The sequence below is a fragment of the Clarias gariepinus genome, chromosome 3, assembly GCF_024256425.1.
Source record: "Clarias gariepinus isolate MV-2021 ecotype Netherlands chromosome 3, CGAR_prim_01v2, whole genome shotgun sequence".
In the NCBI taxonomy this organism is placed as follows: Eukaryota; Metazoa; Chordata; class Actinopteri; order Siluriformes; family Clariidae; genus Clarias; species Clarias gariepinus.
This window is the reverse complement of record NC_071102.1, coordinates 20,188,574-20,206,144: the sequence shown is the minus strand read 5'-3', so window position 1 is coordinate 20,206,144 and position 17,571 is coordinate 20,188,574. Positions and strand designations below refer to the sequence as shown.

General features: G+C 39.1%; 1 protein-coding gene across 2 annotated transcripts; it reads right to left on the bottom strand.

Moving 5' to 3' along the window:
* Nucleotides 1-3,312: 3,312 nt before the first annotated feature.
* Nucleotides 3,313-16,960, bottom strand: LOC128519612 (cytochrome P450 3A30-like). Of its 2 annotated transcripts, none has more exons than XM_053493395.1 (14): nt 16,888-16,960; nt 11,952-12,105; nt 11,147-11,240; nt 10,439-10,491; nt 10,190-10,289; nt 9,954-10,073; nt 9,752-9,837; nt 8,360-8,508; nt 7,531-7,655; nt 7,334-7,418; nt 7,089-7,249; nt 6,542-6,768; nt 4,399-4,555; nt 3,313-4,297 (listed from the first exon to the last, which is right to left on the bottom strand). In XM_053493395.1, the coding sequence occupies exons 2-14, from the start codon at nt 12,017-12,019 to the stop codon at nt 4,214-4,216; spliced, it is 1,509 nt and encodes a 502-aa protein (XP_053349370.1). In that variant the 5' UTR covers nt 12,020-12,105; nt 16,888-16,960; the 3' UTR covers nt 3,313-4,213. The 2 variants fall into 2 exon arrangements, with proteins under 2 accessions (XP_053349370.1, XP_053349369.1); XM_053493394.1 differs by lacking the exon at nt 16,888-16,960 and adding an exon at nt 16,750-16,768.
* Between the last annotated feature and the right edge of the window lie 611 nt (nt 16,961-17,571).

Below are 17,571 nucleotides of genomic sequence, written 5' to 3'. Positions count from 1 at the left end.
GACCTGCTCAACCACTGGAGTTACAGCTTGGTGCTCCCTTGTGCCACCTGCAAATTTCTGGCCCCCTGGCCACAGTAGTGGGAAAAAATGTGAAAAATTAGCATAGTCGCAGGGGGCACATAGGTCAGTGTGTCAAATGACATCGTCCTGTGTACATTAGGAGCTGTGCGACTGGTGCTATTCTGACCACATGCGTTTCCACGTCTGTGATTTCATCATGGACAGCAAGTTAGAACAAAAAGCAAACATTTTGCATAAAACTGGGCAAATCTGGTGGGTTTATGGTGATGCTGTAGTGACTCATTTGAGATGTGTGTGAGTGGCCAGAGCGGAAAACCATCACTGAAAGACGTCTAGGGATCGGAAGACCTTCAACAAGCTTAACCCTCAAGGTTGTTCTCAGGCTGCTGACCCAGGAACGATAGGAATATCGCATTGATGTCTGCCATGAACTCTGTTGTGTGCTGTGGATGAGCTGTATTTCATGTTGAGGATCAACATGAGATGAAGCAACAGTCTTCACAATGGAAGAGCCCATCATCTCCACAACCAAAAAAGGTGAAATAGTTCTGCAGCTCAAACAAGTGCATGCTTATTGTATTTTTCGACATTTGCGTCATTGTGCATCAAGAATCCGTCCCCAGTGGCCAGCCCGTCAATGGAGAATTCTGTAGTTGTAAGGTATCTGAGGAAGGATGTACTGTATGGGAAAAGCAACCTGATCTGTAGCAGGCTTGTAGCCTTGAATGGTTTTGTACTGCTAGAAAGAGGCAGACAAATATTTTTTCTTTTTAAAAAATTTAATGATTGAGTTTGGGAAAATTAAGTAAAAATACTGTGGCTGATAATACTCTACAAGTATTTTTGTTAAATTCAGCTTCATCAGTGGAGACACCCTAAGCGGTACACTAGGCTGAGACTTGGGCATGGACGCTAGTAAAGTGGAAGGGTTTAATATGTGATGAGCAAGTTCAGGTGTACACTCAAAAAGAGAGTGCTCCTAATATAAAAGTACTTTCATTTATTTTTTACAGAAATAAACGTGTTGTCCCAAGGATGAGCATTGTAACCAGGGTAAGATGTTTTGCCCAGCTCAGCCAGGATGAGGTTACAGGGTCACCGGCATTTTTAACCTTCCTCCTTACAGTGAGTTGAATCTTTAGCAAGATGAACACTAGTCAGATCTCGCATGAAGAAGATCTGTGGCAGCTTGAAGAAGAATCTCTGCAGCTGCAGGACATTCAGGAGATTAGATTAGATGAGTTTAAGGGAAGAAATATGGATGATGAAGTTAAACAGTACTGTTCTAAGAGGAGCCAGGTCCGGAGAAAAGCAGAGTCACAACACCTGTCTCCTCTAATGACTGCATGTACACCACCCCAAGAGCCAACTAGAGCCAGGTCGTTCATTGCCTAAGGTTACACTGCCGAGTGAGCAAATTGGAGAGAGTGGTCGCACAGATAAGCTATTGTATCACCATATTAAGTGGGGGACAGAAAGAGAACACACAGATTAAAGTGCTGGAAATGATAATCAGGGCCATTAGTTTGCGTGATAGCAAAGTGATAGCATTGCATATCACTTTCCTGAATCTGTTAAAAGAAGTTTAATATTTTATACTTACCTTTGTGTCGTGAGAGAGAGAGAGAGAGAGAGAGAGAGAGAGAGAACAAGCCCCAAACCTGTGCAAGTCAATTTATTTAGGTTTTATGTACTGTGTCAAAATTATGTGTTTACTGTCATGATAGTACAGGCAAGGCTAGGTAAATTTATTTGTATAGCACATTTCATACACAATGGTAATTCAAAGTGCTTTACATAAAAGAAAAGAAAATAATCATAAAATGAAATAGAAAATAATAGCAATAAAACTTTTTGAAGAAATGTTTAAAATTTAATTTAAAAGAAAAATAAAAGCAGTTTGCAATGAAACTTTTAAACTAATTAAAATTTCATTTAAAATAAAAATAAAACAGTTTAAAATATAAGGTGAACATAAAATAATGCAGTCGGTTCTGACGTAGCACGGTGCTCAGTCAATAAGCTAAACAGGTGAGTTTTAAGTCTAGATTTAAATGCGACTAATGTTTTAGCACATCTGTTCTCTTCTGGAAGCTGGTTCCACCTGCTAAGGTTGTAATTAACATAATTAATGTAATAAACAGTGAGACAGATTCATACAGTTACCAATGCTGGGAAAATATGAATAAGTGAATAATAAATCGCCATCCTCATGACTTTAAATATTGTTGTGAATCTGTTAATGCAGTATATAATGTGATTTTTGACTATAGTCCGTTATCATTATCATTATTGTGTAAGAGAGGAAGTTTTAAAAAATCAGTTTAAGTTTATTGTTTAGGATTGATGGCAGAAGATCTGTGTCTTGTAGAGTGTCAGCGAGTGTATTGTTACAATAATTCTGACCTTTTGGCAGAATTTCCAGATTAAACCATCACAATGACCTCAGAGTCATTCAGCCAGTGATGTAGTCCCGGACATTCCCAGAGATGTTCTGATGTTCCTTGATATTGAGATGTGTATCTGCTACTTCTGCTCTGTAAAGCTTCATAATGGCTCTAATCTGAGGTGCTGGTTGTTAATTAGTAATTTCTTGTTTTGCTTGTTAAACGGCTCATTCCAGAGTTTGTTCTCTTTTAATATTTTGAAATGTAGCTATGGGGATTTTTTTTTCCCATTTAGCCACACTGATACTGATTTCAGGTGAGGAGACCTGGTGTGCACTTGGTGTTCCAGTGTGTCCCAAAGGTGGACCTGAATTTAAGCCTCTTTGTTCCATGCCCGAAAACATCCAACTTTAGACAATTATTTTGGGAAGAGCCACATATATGGGTGATGATTAGGTGTCCAACATCGGATTAGGGATTTCCAAGAACTGCAGATTGTTCCAGTAATATGAGTAACAGCAGTGTCCCATGCTGGTATGTTGCCAGGTTTTATTTTACATTTATTGATTAAAGCTATGGACTTGATTACGTCATATAAATGACCACATTCACCATATTTTACAATATAAAAAAAAAGGGTCCTGTGTGATAAACAGAAATAACAGCTCTTTTAAAGTTAGTTATTATGTCTGTCCCAAAGCAAGTTTAAACAGCAAGGCTCGTCTTTAAATTAATATACACTCTTATATTTTTTCCAGACTCCTTGTTGGTAATTTGAGGGAGCATTGTCCCTTATGCATCCTAGTGGTCACTATGACGAGCTATTACACACCCAGGCAAAGAAAAAAAACAAGCAGCACTTTTAATTCTGCTCATCAGCAGGTTATCTGAAACACTGTACTAGTGCTGTATATCCATACTTTATATTACCTAGAAACATCGTTAGAAGTAATTTGCAATGTATTAGTGGTCTTGGTGAATGTGTGTACAGTTCCCATAGACAGATCTGTCTGTTCTGCAAGTTGGCGGCAAGTTATCTGTCGATTTTCAAGGATCGGGCGAGAGGTCCTACTGTGCTTGAAGTCTTCTGTTTTTCATTTTCACAAGAAATTTCTTTACATGTCCCGGTTTAATTTTAAACATCCCTAATAACAAGCATTGCACAAAGACGTGATATATATATACAAATAAATGAGCTTTGATTCTTAATTCTTAGGCTGTAATAAACAATGTTATATAATATTTAATAGTAGTGAAGGTTTTTTTCCTTTCCTTTTTTTAATTATTCATCTGCAAACTGCACCACTAACACGATCAAGAGCAATTCAGAACACTGTAATTAAACCTTTGCATATCTTAATACTGTAAAGATAAATTTATTATCTATGTAATAATAATACATGTATTTCCAATGCACTTAAGTTCACTGTATATTTTAAACCAATTCTGATTCTAAATGTTCACATGAAAAGATATTATGATGTTTAAAAGATCTGCAGGAACTTTTTATAGTGTAGTTTTTGGCAAACATATAAGAACTTTATAACCCTTGTGTATAAAATCACAACAAATAATGTCATCATAACATGTTGTTTATACAGTAGAAGTGATACCCAGTATAACCTACTTGGAGATCATAATAGGATTATTACAAATTAAATAAAGTACAACTAATGGGAAATTATGTGTGCAATATAAAGGATACTATAAAGGTACAGAATCCTCTATGGAGTGCTTTCATGTGCTGCTAAAAAAAGTTGAACAGTAAAGTGAAACTATCATAACCACGGTAAAATCATACTGAACTATTCCTTGTTGTGAGTTCTTGGAACAAACTTTAGAGTCACAGGATCCTTTGGCTGAAAGATTACGTTGAGTTGAATAGGAATCTGGAAAGAAGAAGAAGAAGGAGAAACAAGAAGTAAGCATTGGTGGTTAACGCTTAATATAAATGACCTCATTTATTGACGATAAAACATTAATGAGTGACCTGTGTTTCTTTGCACGTCTCCACAGTAAAGTTCTGCAGTAGCTTGACTATCACCAGTTTCATGATCAGCAGAGCAAACCTCATTCCCACACAGTTACGAGGCCCGAGACCGAACGGCATGAATATGTAGGGGTTGATGTCATTCTCGGGACTGAACCTTTAAAGAAATCAGAGACACTATGTTGTTAATGCTTTAATAATAAGAAGAATTTGTTATTCTTGTATAAAGTTTGGAGCAGTATGCCATAATGATGTTGACTGCTTAAAAATTTTAATTCCATGTTTTTTTTTTATAAATTGTATCAGGTCTTAGTACTATCCAAATACAACCCCAGATGAACAACATATAACTTTTTTCACTGTGGAGGAGGGTAAGTTACAGACAGGCGCTTCTAATCATTAGCCATTGATTAATTGATCATCAGGAGGCATGCAGACGTCTGTAAAAGCATAGGTTTTTGCAGTTTGCTGGTCTTAAGCATTCACTGTCGAAAGTTTCACAAGTGGAAAGCACAGTTTCCAATCCTCACAGGAGTGGAGGTCCCAGCACATTCACCACAAGGTCAGACCATGCTAAGCTCCAAGAAATACAAAAACCTAAGAGCTACAGAATACTGAACAAGTAGAGTTTGCTTGGAAGGGACTCCAGGTGAAACCTTTTCTATAAAAAAAAAAACAAACAAAAAAAACAAAACAAAACAAATGCACAACTGAGCTACAAAAAAACCCCTAAACAATCCATAGGCCTTTGGAACAATGTCATATGGACAAATGAGTCCAAAGTAAAGTTTTTTAGCCTTAATTCTTGATGCCAGGTGACATATTTGGCAAAAACTAAATAGCATTCCAGCAGAAATGCCTCATATCCACTCTCGAGCATGGTGGTTCAGGAGTAATGATATACCGAATATACAGTAAAGTGGAGCTGCATCAGTCAGTTAAGGTAGACATGGAATGAGAGCTGAACTTCTCCAACACCACTTGGGGTAGAAAAATCCATCTCTAACATTTTCCTCTCACTACACCCCAACCACAATCCCTATTGCTTTAGACAATTGACCCTAAATGGTTAAACTCCTCTACCTTCCCTACCTCCACCCCTCTAGACTCATCTCAACACGTTCCCTACTCTCGCTGCTGATCACAATATCATCTGCATACATCATAGTCCATGGAGACTCTTGTCTAACCTCATCTGTCAACCTATCCATCAACACTGCAAACAGGAAGGGATTAAGAGCAGATCCTTGAAGCAGTCCCACCTCTATCTTCAACCAGTTGGTCGTACCTATGGCATGGTATCTATACAGTCATTGCTGTAACACTGTTCTTTAACATATCTTGCAACACCTTCACATGCTGTACTTCTCTGCCACTCCTGACTTCCTCATACAATACTACAGTTTATTTTTTTTGGGCATCCTGTCATACTCTTTCTCTAGGTTTAAAAACACACAATATACCTCTTACTGACCCTCTCCACACTTCATCAGGCATTAAAGCAAACATGGCATCTGTGGTGATCTTTCTTGGCTTCTTCTCCATCCATCAGACATCCTCTCACTTTCTAAGATCTTCTTAAATTATCTAGTAAGCAACTCCAGTACCATCACTCCTAAAGACTTCCATGCCTCTACTGGAATACTATCCGGACCAACTGTCGTTTCACTCTTCATCCTTCTTATATTCCACGTCTTCATCCTCCTTCCCTGTACTACCTTATTCACTACCTTCACCTCGTCCAACCTTCTCTTACCTTTTCTCCATTTACTGCTCCCCAAAATATTCCCTCCCCCTTCTCAAAACACTCTCCTTACCTGTCAGTACATTTTTAGCTGCATCTTTTATCACACCAGCATGTAGTACTTTCTTTCTGCTCTGTCTTTCTGTCTGGCCAGTCAACATGAATCCTTTTCTACTTCCTTTGGGTTTACCTTCTTATAGAACTTTGCCATTTATTGAATGAGAGGGAAAAAGTAACCCAAGGTTTTATTATAAAAAGATTCTGGTTACCAATTAAAATAAACATGGAAGTTATTTAGTACACGTTTCTTTTAGAGAAAAGGCAACCCATTGCAGTTGCAACACGCTACATGTACACAAATGACACTATAAAAACTGTATGATGGAGGAGCCCCACTACCTCTCAGGTCTGAACACTTCTGGAGAATCCCAGAGTTGTGGATCCCTGTGCAGGACGTATGTAGGAATTCCAACCAGAGTGTTTTTGGGAATAGTGATTCCATTCAGCTCGATTGTTTTCTTGCACATCCTCTCCAGACGAGCAGCAGTTGGAAAAAGACGCATCGACTCATTAATAGCCATTTCCAGGTACTCAAACTTCATTAGTGCATCGTATGAAACTGGAGCCTTAAAAGAACACACAGGTTTCTGAGTCATTATTTTGGGCTTTTTGTTATTTGTGTTTTGTTTAAGAGCTTTCTCTTTGATTACTCTTCTCTGGTAAAGAGAATTAACAACAGTCAGAATTCAGACGCAATGACAGGCACAATGCACACATGTTCACACACTTTCACACCTGGGGTAGTTTACTGGAGCCAGTCCACCTACAAGCAATTTATTAACCCTAGAGGAAATCAGTGAATCAGAACCAGAGACCCTGGAATTGTGAACTGCTCTGCCATTGTGTTGCCAGTTTACAGTTTGGATCATAAAATATTTATGCTTACATCATGAGGAAAGGTTGTGTCGATCTCCTCCACCAGTTTGCTCAAGCAGTCGGGGTTAACTGCGAGGTTATACAGTAGATAAGTGAGGGTGGTGCTGGTGGTCTCATAGCCGCCCAGAATAAAAACGAAGGACTGGGAAAGAATCTCATGATCAGTCAAGCCTGAAAAAGAGAACCAGGTCTTGCTTCAGAACAAGAAGTTTAGATGACTTTCATTTGTATTAGTCTTACCGTTGAAACTTGTACCTTTGCTAGGTTGATGTTCAGCTTTCTCAGCTTGTTCATCAGTTATTTGGCTTTGGATCATGAGCTGCAGGAAGTCCACTCGCCTCTAAAAGGAGAACAGAACCACAGAACTTTAACACCACCACTTCTGTTTTCTATATTCGAGGCAGTGAGATTGTTAATAGTCTTGGTTATGAATTGATTTACTTCAGACATACATTTTCTTTCGAATTGTGCTGGTCTTTGATCTTTTTCAACGCACTGTAGAAAAACTCCATGGCTGATTTGGAAAACAAGGTCACCCCCATTTTGGATAAAATCGGAACAAGGAAGGGAAAGATGGCTGCAAAACAAAAACAGTCATTGAGGCTTAACTGTGAAAATATCATGACCAGGATTAAATTTTGACCAAGATCCAAATCTAATCTACTTGGTTTGTTTAGACAACCACGTCAAATTCAAATCTACAACAGAAAGAACATAAAGAAAATTGAACCTTTCCCCAATTGGAAGTGTCATATCCGATTAGTCAAGACAGATTTTGTATGTTTTTTTCCCTCTGATTACATGGATTTTACCTTTTTATTAATTTGCAGGAAGGCAAAACCCTCAAGGACATAATACAGTAAGCATTGTTCTTTTGCTTTCTATCCTAATAAACAGCTCACAAGATGTCAGCTTTGTGATGTACACTGGTTGCCCTGTGATCGATTGGCACCATGTCCAGAGTCTACCCTGCCTTGTGCTTCTAGGTTTCTGAGATGGGCTCCAGGTCCCCGTGACCCTGTTCACAGGATAAGCGGTATAGAAGATTAATGAATGTCCACTGGTGCTGTTCAGACTATAGTGACAAATGTGAATGTTAACTTGAAGCAGAAAGACTGGATGTGTAGAAATTTGTTTCACTTAGATTTCAAATGAATCAACTGACTTGCCGTTATTAAGACTATGGATGATGGGCATATGACTGCCAGGTTTCATTACACACTTTTACATTTCTAATTAAATTTAAACTAATAAGCCATAAAAACACCAGATAGGACATACTAATTATGAAGATTAAAGGACTGAAGACGTTGAAGTTGAAGAATTTCTTGATGTTGATGGCAAACGGATCCTCAGGGTTGTTGATGGAATCGATTTCAACGCTAAAAGAGGAACTGGTCACTACATCCATGGAATAGGGAGCAAAGGCTCTAAAAGAAAAGAGAGAATTATCTCATAAGCATCAAGATCATTTAAAAACAGTCAGACCTGACAATTTCCAAAATGAATATGTATTATTATAATAATGTATAGTCTTGTGGGGTGGAGTAAATCCATCCATTTTAATGCAGTGCTTTCACATATTACTCATCAAAGGTAAATATCTTAGCACTTGTATATACTGTAGAGGGTTCTACTGCAACAAGTACGAGCTTGGGAAAAAACATGCCTGTTTTATTTAAGACTATAAATACATGGTAGAAATGTAGGAAAATAGCACTAACTAAAAGAGACAATAATATCCACTTCAACACTTGGTAAATTTGTCTGGTAAACAAATCAACAGTAAAAACCATTCTCCTTTCCTGATGGCATATTCCAGGACTATTCTGGGAGGAATAATTTTCATATATGATCTGGCCACCACTGTCGCCTTGCGCCTCCAGGGTCCGGGCTCGATTCCCGTCTCTGTGTGCATGGAGGTTGTGTGTTCTCTCCGTGCTTGGTGGGTTCCCTCCGGGTACTCCGGTTTCCTCCCACAGTCCAAAGACCTGCAGAGTACGCTTTCCCAAATTGCCCGTAGTGTGTAAATGACTGTGTGAGTGTGTGTGCCCTGCAATGGATTGGCACCCTGTCCAAGGTGTACCCTGCCTTGTGCCCTAAGTCTCCTGGTATTGGCTCCAGGCCCCCCGCGACCCTGAATACAGGATAAAGCGGGATAGACGATAAGTAAATGAGCGAGTCATCTGGCCATCACATTCTGTGCTGTAATTAAGGATAACGGTCACTGAGTAAAATCTGCGACTTTTTCAGCCAGACATTGTATATAAGCTCATTATACTACGTTACAGACCCCTGTTGTAATGTTTCTTTAAAAATCTTTTAAGTCAAGCTTTTTTTGTCACATCACGTTACTGGTACACTGGTACCGTACATGTGAGTGAAATTCTTATGTGCAAGCTACACAAGCAATAGTGGTGTACAATTATAAGAATAAATATACATATGGATAATACAGTAGGGGACACAATCAAACACACTCATTAACCTTTAATCAATGCACTAATAGATATAAATTAATTTGTACAATAATTTTTTTGCTTTGAACTGAATTGTGAGTCAAACTTCAAAAGGTTATTCAATTTCCTTATTGTTACTGATAATAATGTTTAATATCAAAATAGTTCAGAGTACTATTATGGATTACTGTTTAGTAGCTAAAGTAACACTTACTCTTTAACTTTAACGGCTTCTTTTGGGTCTTTTTTCTTCAAATGGTCAATAAAGCGATTTGCATATTTCTCAACAATAGGAAACATCTGAAAGAGGTCAGATATGAAGTAGTATGAAGGATTGGATCACGCTGGTGGCTCCTATAAGCTGCCTTTAACTCGTCCTTATGATGCGTCTGAAATACAGTAAATTAATAGTGCACCTCTTTCAGTCGTCCACTCGTAAAGAACGGAGAAAGCGAACTCCGGATTCGTTTCCACTTTTCATCTTTTACGAAACCTATCCCATCAGTAAAGGGACCAGCCAATTCCATATTTGCGTCCTATGAAGACCAGACAAATGAAAACAATACTTATTGCCCTGGATATAGATGAACCCTGAAGTACAATAGACTTCATTCCTTAGACGTCGTGCCTGTGAATGTCGGTGTAGACTTACCCTTCTGTTAGTGAAGGTAGAGAAGCATTCTTTTACCATAATAGACTTGATCATTTCAAGATCTAAGGTCATCAGAATTGGTCGTCTTCCCTCATATATTCTTAAAAAGAAAAGTATACAAGAAGGTTGAAGATCCAATAATAAAAAGCTTCTGCAACCAGTAATGATATTTAGAGTAAACACATTTATTTTTGTTTCTGGGCATTTAGAGTACAAATCCTTTAAAGACTGAAATAACAGCTTACTTACCCCCAAACTTTTCCATATTTCTTGAAGCATTCCATATCAAAATTGTAAAAACCCTAAAACCAAATCAAACATTACCGAAGGAAACGATACACAGTTTCTGCACAGTTTAAACACTACGTTGCCAGCCAACTTTGTACAATCCGATTTTTCATTGACCTGAAATAACTCTGATCACAGTGTGCCATGATTCATGATTCCTCATGCTACTTTTCACAATTTATATCCTGGAATATGCCCATGCAGGATGTAAAAACCTTAATAGATGTTATAAGCCTAGTTACTGAGTCTAGACCTGAGTAACTGATCAACCCCAGATCATAACACTGTCTCCAGAGGCTTGTACAGTGGACACTATGCATGATGGGAGCATCGCTACATGTCCTTCCCTTCTTACCCTGACACGCCCATCACTCTGGAATAGGATCGGTCTGGACTCATCGGGTCACATGACCTTTTTCCATCGTCCAGTCTTTATGATCTCTAACAAATTTAAGTGTTTTCCCACCTGATTAGTCTCACTGACAAGCAGTTTAGTCACAAAAAGATTTCACTGAGTACTGAACTGCATATAGTTGAAATGACAATAAAAGCTCAATAGAGATGAATAATTCGACCTTCCTGAATAAATGAATTTTTCTGGCCAGGCAGTTTATTACAGTATATACCCACATATACATACAGTTACTGCTGTAGACTAGAGAAACTTACCTTTCTGTAGGACAGGAAGGTTCCCAAAAAGGGCCAAGGTCTTGGTCCAGGGATGCCCAAGTTTTTAAAAAATTTAAACGGCCAAAGACTGTAACTACAGATAAATAACAGAATGTGCATGATGTTCACTCTCATTTCCACATTACACTAGTGGTCATCCCTACCCCCTGCTCAGGTTTGAACTGACTACAGTAATATTAAGGAGAATGTGATTTCCACAGGACTGTTCATGTCCATTTTATAACCTGGGATGGTCATGTAAGATTCAATAGCAGTTTTGGTTGCTAAACAAAGTCCTGAACAAATGTTATTTTGTCTTGTGATTAATAAACCACAGCTGTAACAACTGAACAAAGTTTTTTTTACAGTATTCATTCAATATCAATACTGCCCTTCCTGTACAGTGTCCTGGAAAGCCTGGAACCTTTCCCAGGAGACTAGAGGGATTAGATGGCGGTGCACAATCACATGCACACACCCATTCACACACTGTTAGGAATTTGTAAACACCAATTACCCGAGTCTGCATATCTTTGGACTGTGGAAAGAAACCAGAGCACCTGGAGGAAACCCACCAAGCACAGGGAGAACATGTAAAAAACTACCCCACTGTTGTACGAAGTTCCACAGATTAATTAATAGTCTGTTCCAAAGTAACTGACAAGCAAGTAAAGGAAGCTGACACACACTGCACACATGCGAACTGAGAGAAAACAAAAACAATAATTCACTTTCCTTCCCTACTCTATGACAGTTAAATACACACACATCATTACTTAGACTGAATTGTTCAGTGTAGACTTACATAAACAGAAGAGTGACCGCCACTACGACTAGACTCCATGTCACAGACAGATATGAAAGGAAACTCATCTCTAAACAAAGCTCTTAGGACTGGTCCGAGGTGTCCGTCTGTCAGTCGAGCTTCACGGCTGCAGCTCTGAGCCTCAGATAAACACCTAAAGGGAAGTGTTTTATAGAGATCCCGTTAAGGTCCAAGTTTAAAATTGTAGGCAGAGAAAGATACAGGTATATCATAAAGTGTGTTAGCATGACCTAATAAGGTAGAAAGTAAACCCCTGAAAGCTTTCAGCGTAACGTAACATTTCCTGTTTTCATATCTTATTGTTATCTGTAACCTGTTTATACAAGGTGTGTTAAAACCAAGCCGGAACTTTTGATTGTACAGAATAAAAGAACACAGTTCTAAGGGTTTAAAAACTCCCTTTATTTCTCTATATAATCCTCTGCTACACTAATGCATGTATCCCAGCGTTTCACTAGTGCTTAAACACCATCAAGGTAGAAAGTTTTCATGGTCAGACTGCCTGCTTCACATCTGAAATGCTGGCTTCCTGGGAACTCCTTAAATGGCTCAAACGTGGTAAAATCCTTGGAGTGAAGTCAGGACCATATTGGGAACTCTCAATAGGTTTTATACCTTCCTGGTTTGATTTAAACGCCTCTTGTAATACCTTATATGGAATTAAATCAACAACATAAACTTTTTATCACACCACTAAGGATCTAAGGGATATCAGTGCACACAAATGCTCCTCTCAAATGAGTTTTATTCTTTTAATGGATCATGTATGCCAGCAAAAGCAGTGTTACGGTTGCTCTACTGGTATATGGTCTTAAAGCAGGAGCTCAGCTTGTGGATGAAGGTCTATGATTACCGGACAATCATGTATGAAACTTGCTCTTATTTATAATCTCTTGTGGACCTTTGGGATTTCTTGGATCACTGGAATTGCTCTCTGTGATATGGGAAAGCATTACCCTTAACTCCATATCAGCAGTATCAGGCACATGCTACTGGACAGGAAACCTAAAGGACCTGCTTAAAAAATTATATACTTTGGCTTGGGTAATCTTGGAATTCCTTAAAGCTGTTTTTTACTTTCAGTGCAAAAAACAAGTAATTGATATTAAATGATCCTTGTGCCACATTCCATTTTGCAACAATGTTCTCGTTTTGTTGCACCAATTCACATTGCATGCAAACTCCATCAACACAGAAGGTGGGAATTGAACTCGAACCCTGGATGTGCACTGCAACAATGCTAACCTCTAAGCCACTTTACCGCTGTGACACTTTCTTTTTCGTCAAAATTGTAGGCAGAGAAAGATACAGGGAAATTATAAAGTGTGTTAAAGCTTTGTTCCCTTTCAGGAACAAAACCACTGCAAATAATCTGCCTCCATTTAACCCTATCCTCTGCATTCTCTTCTCTCACCCCAACTAACTTCATGTCCTCTCTCACTGCATCCATGAATCTTCTCTTTGGTCTTCCTCTAGACCTCCTGCCTGGCAGTTCCAACCTCAGCATCCTTCTACTGATATATTCACCATCTCTCCTCTGAACATGTCCAAACCACCTCAATCTGGCCTCTCTGACTTTATCTCCAAAACATCTAACGTGGGTTGTCTTCTCTGATGAATTCATTCTTGATCCTATCCATTCTTGTCACTTTCAAAGAGAACCTCAACATCTTTATCTCTGCTACCTCCAGCTCTGACTCCTGTCTTTGTTTTTTGTTTTTTTTGAGTGCCACTGTCTCTAAGCTGCAGAGCATCGCTGGTCTCACCACTGTCCTGAACACCTTTCCTTTCATTCTTGTTGATGCTCTTTTATCACACAACACACCTGACACTTTTATCCACCCGTTTCAACCTGCCTGTACCCGCCTCCTCACCTCTTTTCCACACTCTCTGTTGCTCTCAACCGTTGACCCTAAGTACTTAAAGTTCTGCACCTTCTTTACCTCTGCTCTTTGTAGCCTCACTGTTCCACTTAAGTTTCTCCCTTTTACGCACATGTATTCCGTCTTGCTGCTTGGTTCATGCCTCTGCCTACGAGAGCGTACCTCCACCTAGATTTTTCTCCACCTGTTTCCTGCTCTCTCTACAAAGCACAATGTCCTCTGCAAACATCATAGTCCATGGAGACTCCTGTCTAACCTCATCTGTCATCCTGTCCATCACCAGAGCAAACAAGAAGGGGCTCAGTGTCGATCCTTGATGCAGACCCACCTCCACCTTCAAGTCTACTTCTCTGCCACTCTAGACTTCCTAACACAATACCACAGCTCCTCTCGTGTCACCCCATCATAGGCTTTCTCTGAATCAAAAAAAAAATGTTCCAACTCTCTATTACCTTGTCTGTACTTCTCCATCATCATCATCATCATCATGATCATCCTAAAAGCAAATACTGCATCTGTTGTACTGTTTCTTGGCATAAAACCATATTGCTGCTTCAAAATCCTGCTCACCTCTGCCCTTTCTGCCCTTAACCTAGCTTTCTCTACTTTTTCCCAAAACTTCATTGTATGGTTCATCAGCTTCAATTCTCTGTAGTTGACACAGCCCTGCAGATCTTAAAAATATAAGATAATAATATCTCGGCACTAATACACTTCTCCTCCATTTCTCTGGGATCTTCTCACTCTCCAAATTCTTGTTAAACTGATAAGTCATAAACTCTACTGTCATCTCTCCTAAGCACTTCCATGTGTACTGTATGTCATGTGTACCTCCACAGGTGTGTCATCAGGACCTTTCCACTCTTCATCCTTTTCAATGACCTCCTCACCTCAGTCTCACTCATTTTTTCTACTTCCTGCTCCACAACAGTCTTCTCTTCTACTCTTTGTTCTCTTTCGTTTTTCCTTATTCATCAACTCTTCAAAGTACTCCTTCCATCTTCCCATCCCTCTCCTGGCATATGTCAGGGATGGAACTACTATCTTTAATCACTCTAACATGCTGCACATCCTTCCCATCTCTATCTCTCTGTCTCACCATCCTGTACCCCCACCCATCCTTCCCCCATCGTTCTACCTTGTATACAAGTCCTCATATGCTCTTTGTTCGGCCTTTGCCACCTCTACCTTTACCTTACGCTGCATCTCCCTGTAATTCTGTCTACTCTCTTCAGTCTTCTCAGCATCCCACTTCTTCTTAGCTAGCCTCTTTCCCTGTATACACTCCTGGACTTCTTCATCCCACCACCAAGTCACCTTGTCCACTTTTCCCTTTCCTGATGATACACCAAGTCCCCTTCTTCCTGATCACCTTACAGCTGTAGTTGTCCAGTCAACTGACTCCCCAGAGCCTGTGTTAAAACTTCCCGGAAAACTACACAACATTCTTTCCTTTTCAACTTCCACCAGTTTGTCTTCTGCTCTGCCTTTTCTCACTACCAGGATAATTTTACACACCACCATTCTGTCACCCTCCCCTACCAATACTTAGCAGTCACTGATCTTTTTGAGATCAGTAAACTCTTTCCATCTGTTTCAATATAGCTCTTTAAACTATCTTTAAAACCACTGGCATCTTTCATATCATTACCTTTTTCATATCAAGTCTGAAGTCCAAGTCTGAGTTTTAAAACCTATTGATTAGTCAAATTTTGCTCATCAGTAGAGGCTCACTCTTTTAACCTCCCAAAAAATGTATTACTATTCTCCTAGCAATCTTAAATAAAAGTACAGTGGAACCTTGGATTGTACTGTACACAGTTTGTGTGCGTTCTGCAAGACGAGCAAAGATTTTTAGTTTATTTTTTATTTTAAAAAATGAATAAGTTTTGGTTTTACATGATACAGTATCATGTATCACACATGCGCTTTTTGTTTTGACGCCGAGCGTCACATGATCACAACCAATTTGTTTTTCTCTTTCTTTGTGCTGCGGAATTGTGGGTAATCAACTCCCGTGCTGGTGCTTAGTGCTTACACTTACAGAAACACTTATCTGTCAAGATTTATTTTTTAAGTTTTTTAAAGGTAAAAGGCAGGTTAATTTGTTTTAATTTTTATTTAATATTTTTTACGTATTTATATGTTTTGGGCTGTGGAACAAATAATTTGAGTTTCCATTATTTCTTATGGGAAAATTCAATTTGGTTTACATTTAGGCATTTGGCAGACGCTCTTATCCAGAGCGACTTACATTTTATCTCATAACACATCTGAGCAGTTGAGGGTTAAGGGCCTTGCTCCAGGGCCCAACAGTGGCAACTTGGTGGTTGTGGGGTTTGAACCTGGGATCTTCTGAATCGTAGTCCAATGCCTTAACCACTGAGCTACCCCTGGTTTACGAGTGTTTTGAAATACAAGCACGCTACCGGAAAGAATTATCCTCGTAATCCAAGGCTACACTGTATGTTTTGCTGAGTGTCTGTTCATAGGTGTTCACAACAGAAACTGTTTCTATCATAATCCAGCATGAGAACTGTCAGCACCAGACAAACTAGTTTTCGTTCGCCTGCACATCAATAAGCCTTGGGTGCCCATGATCCTGGCACCGGGTCACTGGTTGTCATTCCTTAAAACAGTTTTGCGGATACCTGCTGTATCTGTCCTAACAATTTGGCTCTAGTTAAAGTCATTTAATTTCATTACGCTTGCCCATTTTTCTGATTCCAACACATTGGATATACGTGACAGGGGTCATTATAATGAAATAATCAATGTTCTAGGCTGTTATTGTAAACACCAGTGTTTGTTTGTTTTTGGAAAAACAGTCGGCTACTGTATCGGTCTCTTACTTTCATAACAAAGGGTCAATACACCTTCAGCCTGAATCTTACCTTTCCACTCTTTATTAAGGAAGTGATGTAATCCTATTAAAACATAAACAACACATAACTTTGTTCCATGATTTGGTCTCTCAAGTCACATGACAGACTTTTTAATTATTACAAATAACATAGAGATTAATTTCTTACCTTCTCTCTCTTTCTCTTCACTCCTGCTGTCGCTGTAACCCACCTGATGCAGTAACATTGAATCCAAAACGTGTCCACGTGACCAGTTTCACTTCCTGATTTTTACAGCATTCCACATTCCATTTGCATGAACATTGCACAGCGCCCTCTAGGGGACACTCAGGATTCTATCAATCACTGTTTTTGGAGTTAAAACTTCAGATCCTTTAGAGTTTATGGATAAATATCTTTATGATCAGCTGTTCGGATTAATGTATATGTTATGAATGTACACACAAATGCCCAGGGGCAATAGAATATATAAAACATAATACTGTATAAACACCACTGTGGCTTTACACCTTCAGGTTTTGAGTTTGATTCCTGCCTCAGGTCTGTGTGCGTGGTGTTTACATGTTCTGCCTGTCCTAGGCGGGTTTCCTCCGGGTACTCTGGTTTCCTCCCACAGTCCGAAGACATGCAGATTGGGCTATGTGTGAGTCAGAAAATTGTTTCCTTTTGAATGTAATATTAAAATAATCAGACTATTTACATGCTCATTAAGCTCATTATATAAATGTGTAAAATAATATTCTGGATATTCTAGTCAAGAGCCTTTTGAGTAAAGCAGACTTCACACATAAAGGGTTCAGGGTATTTATCTTGCGTCTATTCTGTGTGTGTGCGTGTGTGTGTGTGTGTGTG